The 16199-nt window shown below is 38.9% G+C and overlaps 1 protein-coding gene across 9 annotated transcripts in view; it reads left to right on the forward strand.

Annotated features, from left to right (window-relative positions):
- QTMAN (queuosine-tRNA mannosyltransferase) overlaps positions 1–15367 on the forward strand; it is a 298926-nt gene extending 283559 nt beyond the window's left edge. For all 9 annotated transcript variants that reach the window (XM_090045821.1, XM_090045822.1, XM_090045816.1 and 6 more), the window contains 3 exons: positions 3210–3280; positions 3980–4071; positions 14232–15367. In XM_090045821.1, coding sequence (XP_089901947.1) covers positions 3210–3280; positions 3980–4071; positions 14232–14315 — 247 coding nt within the window. In that variant the 3' untranslated portion in view covers positions 14316–15367. The remainder of the gene's footprint in view (positions 1–3209; positions 3281–3979; positions 4072–14231) is intronic.
- The last annotated feature ends 832 nt before the right edge of the window (positions 15368–16199 follow it).

The following is a 16199-nucleotide window of genomic DNA, read 5'->3' on the forward strand; positions in this document are numbered from 1 at the left end:
CCAAGACTCTTAAGTCATGTTATTAAGCATTTTCCTTATCAGTTTGAGCAGCAGTGTGGCACTTTAAAAGGACCAGGTATGGGGGACCCTACCAGTACTGGGCAGATGGACCAGTACTACTCAGTTTTATGCTGCCTCATTTACTTAGTGTTTTGCAATCCTTAATGTGCACAGCTGGCAGCTGAATGCAGGTTTGATACTAACAGTTTAGACATCTTTAGATGTAGCAGATGGAAAATTTTACACAAATAAAGTAGGAGAAAGTGTGCAATTAGGTTTTTATCTGCAGTTACATGATGCATCCTGTGCTTTAGTTTAGAACACCACCTTGGTGGGTGGTCATCATCTTTCCTTGCACCAAAGCCCTACCTTCTTGACACAACATTTGACTTTGGAAGCCTGCCCAAACACCAAACTTTTGTTACTGTTGAGCATAAAGGAAATAAGAAATGCAACAATCAGCAAAAGACAAAGGCAGACCAGCAGTGTGATTCCAGCAGTCCAGTACATTATGGTTACATTCCACGCTAGTTAAATCACTATGGTAAAATCCTTGGCAGGATTTTTTTCAATAGTTTATTCATGATGTTCATTATTATGAGCTGTAAAGACTATGAGAATTTCATTTTTTAAATGTCTTATGGAATGTATCACTTTCTTAGATCTTGTAGACATGCTGTGGAAACCATAACATAAAATATGAGTTACTTACAATAACTAATTTTAATCCCATCTGCTAAGTATGACAACATTAGCATTTCCACTTAATTAAAAACACCCTTAAAGCAGCAATGTTTTAATCACTCCATTTTATTTACTCTCCTCCGGTGTCACTTATAATTGTAACTTTTTATTTTTTAATAATGAGGGATTTTTTTTTCTCTGTGCATCACACAAAAAAGTGCTGTCGATAATTAGCAGTCTTCTGTTATTACTAGACTCAGGTGTCACAACTGTGTCTCATCCTCATTACAGTAAAAAATTTCACCTATCAGATTCATTATTGCAAGATAATGCGACTGAGAGCCTTAGCAGGCCCTCCAGAAAAGTAATTCAGCCAAGCAAAATTATCAGCTAATTATATTTAGAATCAAAAGCCCAACAACTATTTGCAGATAAATTGTATGAATTGAAGTGAATAGATCTGAATATTAAGATTCATAGATTTAGCAGATGATTTGTTAATTGGAATAAAAAGGTCATTTACTAGCCATTTTAACAATAGATCAATTGAAACTATTATTTAACTGGTCGTGCTTAAGAACTGAAATAATGGATAATTGTATTATTGTCATGATATGATACTTTTTTGGTAAATGACAGAAATATGTGGAAGTTATTACTATTCTCTTTCTACATTCAATCTAAGGTCAAGGTAAAATATATACAGACTTATGTTCAGTATATTTTAAACTGTAGGAATTATTAATAAAAGGTGTGTTGTATGTAAAAGGAGTTATTGCACTCTTACAGAAACTTATGAGGAAATACATTCACAATTTTACTGTCAAGGTAGAAAATTAGTACGTAAATATGATCATTTGCAAATGAAAGAAGTAATTGCAAAGTGTAACATTTATCAAACTGCAGGAATACTGAATTCTGATATTACTAATTCATGATAGAGACAGATTTTCATAGGGGATGTTGCATACTTAAATGATGACTCAAAGTGTATCTTGGCCTGCAGTTTTGTTTGAGAGAACTCTCCTTGTTTCATCCAGAGGATAGTATTAAAAAGCAAATATTTTAACATAAATTAGTGATCTAAGCTATTACTGAAATGTCCATGGTTTTACATTTTTTTAGAAGATTAAAGAAAACTAAAAATCTATTTGCTTTGACATATGACACAATATTTAAGACTGAAAATCATCAAGTAAATCACACATCAGAAATATTTCCCTTTAGTAAAAAAAAAATATAGTGCTAGATGATCTACACTTTGAAATTGTTGTCAATTTTTAAACTGCAATCTGAAGAGCATGTCGTATTAAAAAACATAAAATTATTATTTTTTTCAGTTTGTGGTGACAAAATTTGCAATTAATATCTAGCTATGCATTTGAGAGAAAAGATGTGCTTTGGGTCTGTTAAAGATAAGGAGGGGTTTAAAACAGAACTTCATACATTCCCTCCCTACCACCCACCCTCAAAAAAAAAAACTTAGCAGAACCATGCTAACCAAAAATCACAGAAACACATTAGTTGTCATTGCAAATAAAAAGGTGAATGTTGACGAAACCTCAGATTTTTTTCTGTGGGGCGGGGAAATGATGTTAAAAATAAAGTCCTGGTATAGACAACATGTTGGAGGAAATTCAAAGATTCGTAAAATAAACATATTTTAAGTGTTTTGAATTTCACCGTGTAATTTCTGGCCAACAGAAATTACAGTTGTATCTTTAAAGTTTATTACATGTCAGATCAATGGCCATTATTCACAAAGAGTAAACTATAGTAGTTTAACCCATTCAGTTACCAAATTGCAAACATAAATGTGATAACTTCTCTTTGGATTTGCAATAAGAAAACTTCCTGACATTCTGTTGCAATTATAAAATATTTAGTTTTGATGTTATGGAAGATGATGTAAATTGTTCTGTGAGAAAACAAAAGTATAAACCACTAAATGCTTTTGGCAAAGGAATCTGGACAGTATTTATTAAGAAATACAAATTTTATGTCCTGAAAAAGGAAGAAAATGATCTGAATCATGTGCATAAACTTAAATATACCAACCTAGAACATATTGTAAGCCTTTCTTAGGACATGTCTAATTGTAGCCTTTGAACTCTTATAGTTAAAGGACAATACATTTCATGCCAGGTAATTGCTATTGTATAAATATCCTTGTTTTTCTGCAGCATTATTAAGAAAAGCTGTCCATACTTCACCATGTTGTTACATGTGTCTGTCTGCTGATTATAAAATGTGTTAAACAGTATTTAAAAAACAAAAAAATGCAGAGCTGCGCTTTGATTTATTCAGTGAACAAAACATATGCTCGCTGTTCTGTTCTATGTAATTCATATGATCAATAAAATTTTCTTTAAAAAGAGCAACTTTGGCATTTAGAAGGATTATACTGCTGAACAGAGAAAATGGTTTACTTCCGCTTTCTATAGTTAACTTCAGTGGTGTTGGACCAAAATAAGTTTTTGGCTCACTGATGCATTGTTAATATATCTATTATTCTTAATCCTTAGGCTAGAAGCTGTATATTGTGGTTGTTATCCACTCTGTCCCAAAGCCTTGGTGTATCCAGAAATATTTCCAGGTAGTTGCTTTTATGCACATGCTTTTTGTTGAAATGTATTACATGATTCATGATAAAATACAAAGTTTGAGAATAAACTTAAGCAAAAGCAATTGTTTATTTGGCAAGCCAACATGTTAGTGTTAAGGAAAATTTTATGTGTTTTAATACATTACACTAAGTTTATATTTACCATCTGTTCTTTCAAGATAACACAAAAGCAAGTTTTGAAATAGCATTCTTCATTGTTAGCATACACAACCCATAATGATAGATTTTTATAAAAAGGTCAGCAGTGCTGCAATGGCTTGCAGATTTTTTTAATGATACACAGAGAAAAATTGGGGCTTGAAAATCACACGAAATTATTTAAACAATTTAATACTTAATAATATGCAACTGTGGTATAGGATACACACTAATGTACTAGTACCAGTTCTTTGAAAAATCTCATCACTAAATGTATCACATATGCATTGTGTTACATTAGAATAATGTATTTTAATCACCCAAAGGAGATGTCTAAACAGCACAACTACACAGTCTTATTTAGCATTAAACATCCTTGTGAGCTGAGGTAACCTTATAAAATCATGCTTAAATAATGTAAAACACGAGGCGGCACAGAGCAATATGCATTTTTAATTAGTAAAGTGACTAATATCGAGTGTGTGCTTTGAGGTTTTTGTTTCATTAAAAATGTATCTGTTTTTCCTGCAGCTGAATATCTGTATTCTACACCTGAACAGCTTCTTAAAAGGCTTCAAAATTTCTGCAAGAGACCAGATATTGTAAGGAAACATCTCTATAAGGTAGATGTTCAGAATAGTTTTATATGATATAATGCCATATTGAAATACAAAGGAAAAAAACCTTAAAAAAACAACATTTAATTAACATACTAATGTTTAAAGGAAACATGCTAGGGAGGGATATTAGTCGTTACACTAACAAGGATTAATTAAACTAGATGCCAGTTGTATTAACCTAGGTCTTATGAAATACGTGCACTTAATGCATGCTACATGCTTTTTTTTAAATTTATTATTTTCTAAAATGACTGTCCTTTACATTTGGACCCAAGAGGCTTATAAAAATGAACCTGGATTAATGTAACTCATTAGTTTAAAAGGAAAGTAAAAGAAGGATCCTACAATTATACTAATGAGAATAAGCCTACCTTCCTACCAGAAGTTAATCTCCAGTTCTCAAAAAATTCAGGTGAATGTCATCAGGTAAGCTTTTCCTGTCTTTTCAAACTACTTTGGCAATTTTAACTCTTTAAACTAAAACTTCACAAGAGGTAAAGTTAACTCTTGACGTGCTTATAACTTTTCATATGAGGAACATGGTGTAGGGGGGGAGTTTTCTGGAAGCTTTATAAACCAAAATTTTCCTGCCATAATTATTCATTCCTCCTCTTTAAAGGAGGAAGGGTTTAAGTGGCTGAAATGGTTGTTCCAGTTCTGATCCATTATTCTATACTGGACCTTCTTTTAGATTTTTAAGAGGCATTTGTGTGCCATGTTAGTAGTCAAACTTTTTTTAGTTATGTGAAGTTATGTCTATATCATGTACTGAGTCGTTCATCATGTCAGTAATAACCTGATATTACACTTGTGGTATTTTTATTAAATAATTACTACTTTGCATAAGCTAATTTCCAAAAGGACAAGTCAGTTCTCAATTACCTTAGAAGCAAAGATGTGCTGAGGATGGTAATGTTGCCCAGGCATGTCAAAGTCATAAGAGGTAGCATCTCTAAAAGTACCTGGCTTAATTAGGAGTCACTGGGACTTAGGCATCTAGTAAATCCAACATCTTGAGAGGGCTGTGGAAGCATGGGTAGAGGTGCTTCATGTTATATTTGATGATATGTAGCAAATGCTGTAGCCTTCTTCAAGTGTGCAGGTAATGGACCTGCCAAGCAAGCACCCTTCTAACCTGAGCCACTAACATTGCCAGGAACTTTTGAACCCTATATCCATGTTTTTCACATTGGGAACCCAAAAATAGCAGGCTCCTTTATGGATTAATTATCTGCCCACTTGCCCCCTTTAATATACCCACTCAAAAGGAGGTGTAGTTTAGCCCTGAATTCACTTGTCTTTTTTGGGGGGGAGGGGGGAATCTAAAAATAGACACTTACACAATGATACATCAAAAGAAGATGTTGTTTCTGCAGGAAACAGTTAAACTTCAAGAAAAAAAGAGAGAACCAAAAATGCAATTTAACACCCAATTTCAAGCTCATTATCTTTCATTGTCTATTAACTTGGCAATGGTTCAGAAGGTAGCTCATAATAGTTTAAAATGCTGACTGAACACTTCCAGTGTTCAGCATTACTTCTTGAGTCAATACTATTGTATAGTTATACATGGTGTCTTCAAAGAGAAAACAGTCCTTAAATGTTTACCTTGACATTTCTCCATTCTTCAAGTTCAGTTAGTAATTTTGTTCCATCGGTATCTTCTTTATGCATCTGGATCCCTAGCTCAAGCATAAAGGGAATGCTAGGATGCCGAAATTGGAAGTAATGGCAGAACAAATATTGATACTAAAAGGGTACGATTTCAAAATGTGGCACAGGGAGTGATGAGTGCACAAGCCCCATAAGCAAAATGCTTCATTTGCTTCAAGTGCCTCCTTTTGCAAATGCACTCCTTGGTGAATTATTTATAAGGAGAGTGCCACCACAAAAATGGAGTACTTTATCATATTGCTTTGAGTTGCACAGTATTAACCCTGCAACTGAGCGTTCATAAGTTGTAAATGTTTGCAGTAGTTTCTGCAACAAGTAACACTGAAAGGAGAAGGGGAGAAATAATTTTAGAATTATAAAACTAAGGCCTACTCCAAAGCCTGTGACTGTCAGGAAAAAAGCTCTTGCTGATTTGAATGGGCTTTGGATCAGGCTCTGAGAATGTGAACACAGTTATTCTTTTTGCACCCTGGCCCCAAATGTGCCAGAGTTGTTTATTTTGCAAATAAACTACCCTTAAAAGGTTTTGAAAGAATGTCAACTTAGAGATGCGCGGTTAATGGTAATTATAGATATGGTGAAATATTTCTTCAGACAGTTGAAAAGAGCAGTACACAATACCTCAGCAGTGAACTCATCGGGGACATGTACATGCCTCTTTGTAGATACTGGTTACATTTCATTTAGGAGTCCATATACAGTAGGTGAAATAGAGAAAAAGGAAAGCTAAAAAAGTGATCTGGCACGTAACAATACATGGCAACTTCCTAGTTCTCTTTCAAAAACTTTTCTGGCATGCTCAAGTTCAAAATATTGCTGTGTGTTCCTGCAAAGACAACATAAGAATTCTTTAAAAGCAAAAAAAAAAATTTTTCTTTACATTTTAGACATTCTGTTTTCTGAATCAAGAAACAAAAATCGTATATCAGAAGTACTTTTGGTTACATTTCTGCATATTTTTGTTGCCATTTTATTATTAAGCATATCAAAAGAACACAAACACATTGATTCATTATTCTCTCAATTATATGCTATGTTTATGCCAACGTATAAAGTTAGAGGCAAAAGGAAGATAGAATTTTACTTATTACAAAAAGGCAATCAAGTTAGGTAATTGGACACAACAGGCTGTGTTGTGGCTAAGCTTGCTGGAAAGCCTTGGGTGCACTATGAAAAGACATAAAATGAAGCCAACTATCTCTGCACCCACGCAGTGTTGACATCTATCAGAAGACAAGGCCTGGAGTAGCATTGTTTGTTATAATGGGAGTTAAAACCAAGCCCCACCCCTGAAAAATTTCCGCATGGAAGTGTACAAGTTAACTCATTACACTGGAACAGCTTGACTAACTGTTGCTTAACTCTATTGCAGATGTTTCAAAACATGCATAACATAAGTGCCTTTTTAAGGTATTTAATACCCTGTATACTCTGATGGCACCAAAAGCTTATTTCAATTGGAACGCTACATTCCAGAATTTGTTAACACAAGAGAAGAGATTTGTCCCAAAAAACCCATGTGCTATCAATTACTTGCTGTTTTCTAGTTTTATTTAGTTAAAAGTTACTTTTTTGTTTTGTGTACTGTGGGACAGCAGGCTCACTGACAGTCCTAAATAACAACATACTGGTACCTCTCAGAGCTAGCTAGGACCCCATCAGAGATAATGGTGAAGGGGGATAAAGAGTGGGGGGGTTTCCATTGTTTTCTTTAAATTTACCTTGGGAAGTTTGTTTAAGCCACACAGCTCAGCTTCTTACAAGGGCAATGTAAAAGGAGTATGGAGCAGAAAGGGGTGACAAGTGCTGCCAACCCGACAGGCATGGAAAGAACTGGCAGTGTTAAACACTGTTTCCTATGCCTGCCAGCAAAATGGGTGCATGTTGGCATTTCATAAACTTAAGTTCATGCCAGCAACTTGTACTCACCAGTTTGACTGAGAGTGTTTGAGCCCACTTTCGGATATTATTATAATAACCATATTGTTCAAATTATAAGTCAACCCTTTTTTTCTCAAAAAGAACCATTAAATCACACTCAACTTTTCTGCAGGGCTGACCTATAATGGAGCCTCTTATATTTGAACTGTAATATGATTTTTTTCCCTGTAAAATATTATATTTAGGGAGAAAAGTTGTTTCTCCTAAAATTTTACTTGAAAACGTGGGGTTGATGTACATGCAGGGTCAGTTTATAATCAGAGCACTACTGGACTTCTGTAGCACTAAAGAGGTAGTACATTACAGATAACAGGAAAAGCCACATGACCCAATTTTTGTCTTATTTGTACTGGTATAGAGTAACTCCACTTAAGTCAAACGCATGAAACTGATATGAAATAAAGCTAGTCCTACTCCAGCCTGTCACGCCTGCTAGGATATTGTACAGCCCTGGCACTCAGGTCTTCAGTTTAACAGAACAGTTCTGCAGTTTTTTTAAGAACGGGGAAGGAAAGCAGGAACTACAATTCTGCACGGCCTTTATTTGGGGGGGCTGTTTCCATAATTTCCACCCCCCTCCCTTCCAAAAAAAAAGGCCAGAAGAGATCTGTCTTTCTTTTAGAACTTCCACAACAGATCAGACCATGGTGCACAAAAGTGTAATAGCATAATGATGGGTAAGTGAACAGAGCATGAGCCTCAGGCACGGCTAAGTTGGGGGGGTGAGACTCACCTTTCCATCCTTTCCCCTCTGCCCCAACACCCTACACATCCTGTGCAACAGCTCTGGCTCTGGCATGCAGAGAAGCAGTCATAGGTATGCTGCTGCTAGGGGAGATGTCACTTTTTTTTCCCTACTGAAAATCATTGTTATTTTGGCCATGCAGTAAACCCCCCTGCCCCTGCCCCTGCCCCTGAACTCTTGACCCTGGGTGTGAGGTGGCACAGTACTGGCTAGTTATGCCGCTGGTCCAATATCTTGTCTATGATAGTGGCCAGCATCAAATGCCTCAGAGGAGGTTTGATTGGCAAAGGTAGATTAATACACCAGGAGGGTCTCATTAAGATTACGATCATTAATTGTTAGTGATTAGCTTAAGTCCTGGAGCATGGGGCTTTATATCTCTTCTAGAAACTCTTTATTTAGCATTAGCTATTATAATTTGGCTAGTATTGCTAGCCATATAATTATTTAATCCTTCTTAGAATCTTGCTATCTTCTGGCAGCAATGACATCCTGTGGCAAGGAATTCCACAGAGCAATTACATGTTGTATTAAAAACCAGTTGCTTTTACCAGTTTTGGATTCTCTTGCCTTTCAAATTAATCAAGTATGTGTTTCTCCTTGTGCTTTGGCACTGCAGGAACTGAGGGATTGTTGAGACTGCTCCTTATTTTTATACCATTATTATGCCCTCTCTGTCTCCTTTCTAAAATAGGAAATCACATTTGTTAGGTCTTTCCTCATATGAAGGTATGCTGGGTACAGGTGAACAGGGAAGTGGAAGAGAACTATTTGTGTTTTCCAGTCGTGGAGCTGGTTTTCCACTTATTCCATCTCAACTGAAAGTAAGAGCAGGAGTGGCCAACATATGGCAGGAGTGCCAGGAGTGGCACAGGCAGTGTGTGTACATGATACCCAACAGATTGGGGAGGGGACAGGCAACACAGGAGCTGATCAGGCAGGGAGCACAGGACAGGAAGCAGAAAAAAAAAAGGAGGAGGTCAGGTAGGGAGTACAGGGTAGGGAGCAGGAAGCAGAGCAGAGGAAGGGGATCAGAATTCCACTCAGGGAGGACACAGGGCTAACTTGTGGCATGCATACTAAAAATGTTGTCCACTACTGATATAGAGCAGTTTTAGGACAGTTATGAATTGTATAAGCTAACAGTGAGCCCTATGGAGACATTGTACTAGCCAGGTACTTTCACAGTCCCAACATATCCATACTGCTTTGGCTGGAAAGGGTTGCTTGTGTGTGGGCCGTGTTATCAGTTTCCTGCCAGATAAGGATTCATATCCCCAGGCCAGAATCTTCAGCGGCTTGTTTAGGACCTCATTAATTAATTCCCCCATACACCATTGAATTTGGGCCAGGATTTGGTACACAGGGTATAAAAAGGTGGCAGGATTTGGTAAGAACAGTCCCATTTGTAACTTTCAGAATAAAAAAGAAGGACTTGGAACTTTCTGTTGTAAAAATATATTTAAAAGATTAAAAACTTCAAAATTTTGTTTAGAAAGTGGATGAAAATTGCCTGGGGAACCAAAAATGCTTAAGAAGGGCTCATTGAAGGAAGGGGTTAAGACAGAAGATGCCCAATATGTCCATAGAATATGGTCAAATGGGGGAGACGCACTGCAAAAGCAATGAGAATTTAATTTTAAAATGAACTACACATGTACCAGTATTCTGTTGTTCCATTGTTTTGTCTGTTCTGAGATACTTTTTGCAAAGTAGTTTGGAGGTATAAAAGTGCTTCCAAACTTAATTTTTTTAACTTAAAGAAATGTGAACTATATAGAGCAAAGGGTTGTAAGTCATGCTGGTTTGTACAATGGCTGTGTACTGGTATGTTTGGGTACCTGATGATATTTAGGACTAGATCCAAAGGAGGAGTTAGGTGCCACATTGATCTGGTTCCCAGAGTGGAGTCTGAAGGCTTGGCTCCCTGTTCAGAGAATGGGAGTTAGGCTCCTCAGAAGGATGATCCAAAAATAACTCACACTGGTTGCAACTACATGTGAAATTAATGTGACACAGTAAACTCTGGAGCAGTTCAGACCAGAGTCAGCTGTTCCCAGGCACAGCATCTACACATACACCCAGGAGAGCAGCAGTTTGAACCAGGGCAGAACAGCCCCGGGCTAGCAGCAGACTCAAGGGCTCAGCCCCAGGCTCCAGGTGGTGGCATCAGGAAGCGGGGGGGGAGCTGGGACATGAGAATGCTAAAGTATGGAGCTGTGTGGCAGGCAGCCCCCGCACTTTAGCATCTTCGTGGCCCAGGCAGCCTGTCACCATCTACACATGCATTTCATCGCACTTAATTACTCCACCATAAGATAGTACTGTCCCTGTACTATCTTATGAGGGAGTTAATTTACTGCACCTTAATACCAGTGCACATGTAGACAGTGGCACTTTTCTGCGGAGGTACTTAGTCAATTCCACAGTAAAGCACACACGTAGATGTACCCAGTGAGTGGGGAGCTACTTAGAGCTGTCAACAGGAAACACTACACACAAGGGACAGTCTCAACTCCCATCCCTCTTTTGAAAGAAGTGAACAGAGCTCATCCATCATAAAGGACAGCCAGGGCAGAAAGAACTGGTAGTGATGGTGCAGAGGCCACCTACCTTTTATGTGATAGACTACTGGTTAGGACATTAGAGTGGAAGAGCTGACTTCTAGGCCCTCCGCATTTCAAACCCATATCTTCCGTACCCAGGAATGTGCCCTGTTTCTTTTTGCTTGCATTCCTTCTGTCCCTATGAGCATTGCTTTCTTTGCTGTACAGTGGCCCAGATTCAAAAGGAGGGAACCCCTGACTAGCCTGGTGGTTAAGGTACTATCGTGGGAGGGTTAAACATGGGTTTGAAACCCATCAGGGATCAAAGGGACATGACTGGAACAGCGCCACTCAAGCATTTAGGATGCAGACAGAAGTGACAATTTTTCCCTGATCTGGCCCCTGAAAGTGCTCTACGGCCATGACCAAACAGAAGTGCACAGCTGCAAAGTGCTTTAAAAGGACCTTATCCTGCAAAAATTGAGGTTTCAGATGAAGACATTTTAAAACAGAGCAGCTTCAATAACTTCTGCCTGCTCTGCCTCCCAGCCTGCTGCTGTTTGCAGAATAGGAAGGAGGAAAAGGAGTGGGGAGAGTTTAGTCTGGGGTTTTTTCAGCCCATACTGCAAGGTAGAGCGGGTGTATTAGAGCCTTCCAATCCACCCACCCCACCCTACAGCCCCAGCTGGGGGACCCCTAGAATGATCTCCCTCTGCTCCCTTTCCCCCTTCCCATTCTGAAAACAGCCTGGGCTGGGAGGGAGGAGGAGCTGTTGCTAAGGAAAACTGACAACAGGTTCGCAGCCAGCAGCTGGATTCCCCTACCCCCTGGACCCAACAGTGAACTTCTGTTTGGTCTGGGGGACTGTTGTAATTCAGAACGCTTCCTGCAAAGCATTCTGAGTTGCAGTGGGGAGCTGATCTTCTGTCTGCGCCCTTAGACTTGGGTATTCAGGGCACGCTTAACTCCACCCTGGCCAGAGCCTGCTAATCTAGTGGTATAAAACCCATGAAAGGCTTAGGCCTCCTCTACATGTTACATTCATGTTGCGATTAATGTGTTAATCATATCACAGGTGGCAAGGGTGCTACATATGCACCTGATTTAAGGCACTATAAAATGGCAAATGATCCATAAATATGTTCCACATGTAATTTAGAACATTTTTATAGCTCATTGTGTGGCATCTTAAATTTAATGTGTGGTTGGGGCCAACAATCAGATGATTGTTGGTCTTGAGATCAGGACCGCACAGGAGTCTGTCACCAGCTCCAGGACTAACAATGAGCTGATTTTTGGCCCCCTGTGGACAAGGGGAGTGGGAGCTAAAGGGCTTCCCTCTGGCTAGGCTGTTGAAGATCAGAGGCTACTGTCAGGAGCCACTGATCCCCTGGTGTCCAGCCTAGGGCCAACAATCAGCTGATCGTTGGTCCCAAGACTGTACCAGGGCCTGTTTGACACCCAGTGCAGTCCCAGGGCCAGAGCCAAGAATCAAATTTTTGACCCTTATTAGACATTCAGGCTTGCCTGGATTATGATCCCTGGCTCCCCTTCCACTGGCAAGCAGTAATGGCATGATTGGGATCCCAAAATCAGGCTTCTTCCTATGAAGTTCTGGCAGATACCATCGTGCCATTAAACAAATGTGTGCCAGGGGCCTTATGAACTGTTCTGTTACTTTCTGGATCCCAGTGGGACTCGGGCAGGTTGCCATCTGTGCTCCAAATCTCATCTTTCATATCAAATAATAAGGTATAATTTCTGTCTCTAGAAACATAATCTGAAGTATATGATCAGAGTAGGAACTGATGCAGAGATGTCTGCCTGAGTCCACAGGTATCCTGAAGCAATAACTGTAATAATGCCCAATGCCTGTTAACTCTGAAGCCTAATGATGTCAGTATACCTGTCTAAATGGTTAATTATTTCATTTGTGAACAACGTATGCAAGGAAGAAGAGTTATTTTATAGAAATTTTATGCCACTGGGGGGCCATTAGTTTTGTTGTAAGTACTTGTTTCTGTGTAAAACATGTTTGCTCTCCCCACTGCCAACTCAGCTTATACTGGTTTCAGGTTGAGTTCAAATAAGTACCATCCAGGGACTTTGCAGTGCCGTAAAAAATCTCATTCAGTTGTGTAATGATACTGGCTTATCAGTACACAATAATAAAACCTAGACACACTTCCACTGACCTATACCAAAAACAGGGCATTTGGATTTCTTTGTATCCTGCACCAGGTTGTTATGAAATAAGGAAGGAAAAGTACCTATTTTAGTGAGCCTCGGTCCTCTACCAATTTTACTGTTAAAAGTCTTTTAAGTGAATTCAATACATGTGAAAAATACTGGACTGAAAGTACTTGAGATCAATATATGTGTTCACAGAACAGGAACTAAGACAGTAAGTTTGCAGGTAATGCTCCAGCTTAGTCAGGCACATCTGAAGGTAAGAGCAGTGATTCAGTGTCCCTGCCTAGTTAGTCTTTGGTCTCTGTACTGAGGCTGCCAACAAAACTGACACCCATTAGGTGACATGAATGCCTGTCCAGCAGCAAATAAACGAAGACTACTAACTAGGTCCTGTGGATCAGCCAGTAACTCTGAGCCACTACTGTCCTGAATCAGATTTGAACCTTCATTTGAGAGGTGGAAGCAAGCATTGTATCCTTTTTCACTCTTCCAGATGTTCCACTCCATTACTTAATAAAAAGTGTGTGTTAAACGTAGCACATTTCTGTATAAAGTTGTGCTAAAACCCATGCCTGCACTATTATCTTTCCAGTGCAGTTTGTGTGCCCAGTTCCTCCTTTCAGTAGCGAGGTCTTTGAACTGGACTTTTAAAAGCAGATTTTTTTTTACCCTGGGACATGTAATCATCACATAAGCATCTTAGGGTTCTGTTCTGATTGAAAAGCTTCACAGTCACGGGTGGGGCCTCATGCGAGCGGCAGCCTCGCACTAGCAGGTGAACTGTTTGCATCAGAAAGCACTTGTTTACAACAACGGTTCGAACCTGATCGGGAGTCCTAAGACTTTGATCCAATCAGCGGGCGGAATTTCCTGACCCTGGCTTACAGCAGCATCTGCACTGCTCCCCGTCGTATCCAGGCCACTTCCGAGTCTGTCTGTGCAGAAAAGAAATCGCAGCTCTGTGTTAATCAAGCGTTTCTTTTATTTTGCTTACACTGAAGACAGCACATTTGTGTTTTAGCAGCTAACGTTCCTTCATTTGATTTCTTTTCTTTTTCTCATAGGGGGAGATGGCTCAGTTTTCTTGGGCAGCGCTACGTGGTAAATTCAGGTCTCTGCTCACAACAGAACCTAGGGAAGATTTGTGACAGATGGGGCTAAGTCACAAACTTGCAGCCTAAGGCAGAATCTGTAGAACTTTCCAGAGTGTGCCCATATTTACCTGATCAGAGAGAAAAGAAAATCTGCAGAGGAAGCTGAGCCTGGCTGCTTGTCATAGCTGACACAGAGCCATCTGCCACAAACCTGTGGCGGCTTCAGATCTCCAATCCCTGCCACCACCCCAACTCAAATTAAATACAGATTCTTAGAGACGTTATGATGGTTACACATGTCCTCGGCATCACATGCAGGAGACTGTTCAAAAAAAATATGTGGCCTGTTGTATAACCGCACTCATGTATCCCATATGTGGTGCCACATTGAATTTCCGGTTGAATCTGTTTTTATCCTTTGTACTGGATGACATGGTGCCTGAATTCTTTCTTTTTGCCGACATGATGGCAGCCAAACTACAGCTTCAAACGCTCACACTTGGCTGGGTTTCTACCTAGGTTGCCAGGTTATCATTGGAGCCTTATTGTGTCCTCAAAGGGCCACAGGGCCTGAAAGGAGGATCAGAGTGCTACTGGACTAATTGGGCAGCCATCTATGAATTGTTTGTAGGCAAAGGGCTGCTTTAGCACTTTTCTTTTTGCAAATTAATGACTCTCTGGCACAGGGGTTTTTAAGTGAAGGTATTAATAAGGGGTCTGGCAGGTATTCCCATGATTCACAGAGTTACATTTGCATTTAATTAATCTTAAAGAAAGCTGCAAGATAAACAGCTGTAATTCAAACTAGCATGGGAAATATGCTACATGGTGCCATCTATCCGATAAAATGAAAGCTGAGACACTTGTTTTATTTCTCTCAAGGATGGAGAACAAACAGATAACAGTCAAAATACTTCCAATGAAAACCAGTAGTTTTAATGTAACTGCAGTTCATCAAAAATCTTTGCATCCAGCTACAAATAGTCTTTTACAGATAAATCACTTATGATTCTAACAGTCAAGCTGCTATATTTGTTGATGTAAAATGTTTTGAAGATTTAGATTGTACAATAAATTTTTAATAAAGCGCCCACTGCAATTTTTAATTAGCATATCTCATTCATGTATAAGTGTGTACATCTATCTGTATGTTTATCACTCTGCATATCCTTGTGTCAGAGTCAATGAATACAGTTGTGTCTTTATCTGATGAATTAGAATCTGTTTTGCAAATGACAAAATGCTAAGACAATTCCAAGATTTTCAACTCTATTCTGGAAAGAAACAAGAGACAAAAGAAGAATTTCCCGGTAAGTCATTATGAAATAAGTCTTGCGAACACTGCCATATTCTCTTAACAGGTAAGGTTTCCAGTCCCCCTAGTTTGAAATAACATAGCCTCTCTCCGTATCCTGATCACTAACTGATTTTTTTCTTTGTTTGTTTTTCCTCAGTTTCATAGTACCTCCAGTCCCTTCCATTCACTGAGGGACACACTGAGTAGTATGTTTCCTCCTTAGACATTCCCTGCTACCCCAACTTTACAACAGAGAAGCTGGTTTTTATCTATTTTGCCATACCGTTAGGAATTATACAGTTTTACAGTATAAGAGAGAGTGTGCACACACTCCTGTCCCATGCATGCTTTTTAGTTGATCAGAAAAGGTATGTCAGGATTCAGATGATCCATTATAAACATTTCAACTTTTCTTCTGATATTGAAGAAATGTAATTTCTCAATAATCATCATGCGTGTGTATCTGTTTCTCTCAATTGTTTAGCACCAAAATCTACTGCAAAATTCAGATCTAAACGACTGCTAGAAATTTAAGGCAACAGTTAAAGCTGTCATTTCATGATACTCGGTCTAGGTGTTGCAGTACATAAGTAACGGTACTAAGGCTGCTTACAGACATTACATTTTTTTTAAAATAATGA

Source organism: Crocodylus siamensis, chromosome 4 (genome assembly GCF_052110815.1).
Source record: "Crocodylus siamensis isolate JL-2025a chromosome 4, ASM5211081v1, whole genome shotgun sequence".
NCBI lineage: Eukaryota > Metazoa > Chordata > Crocodylia > Crocodylidae > Crocodylus > Crocodylus siamensis.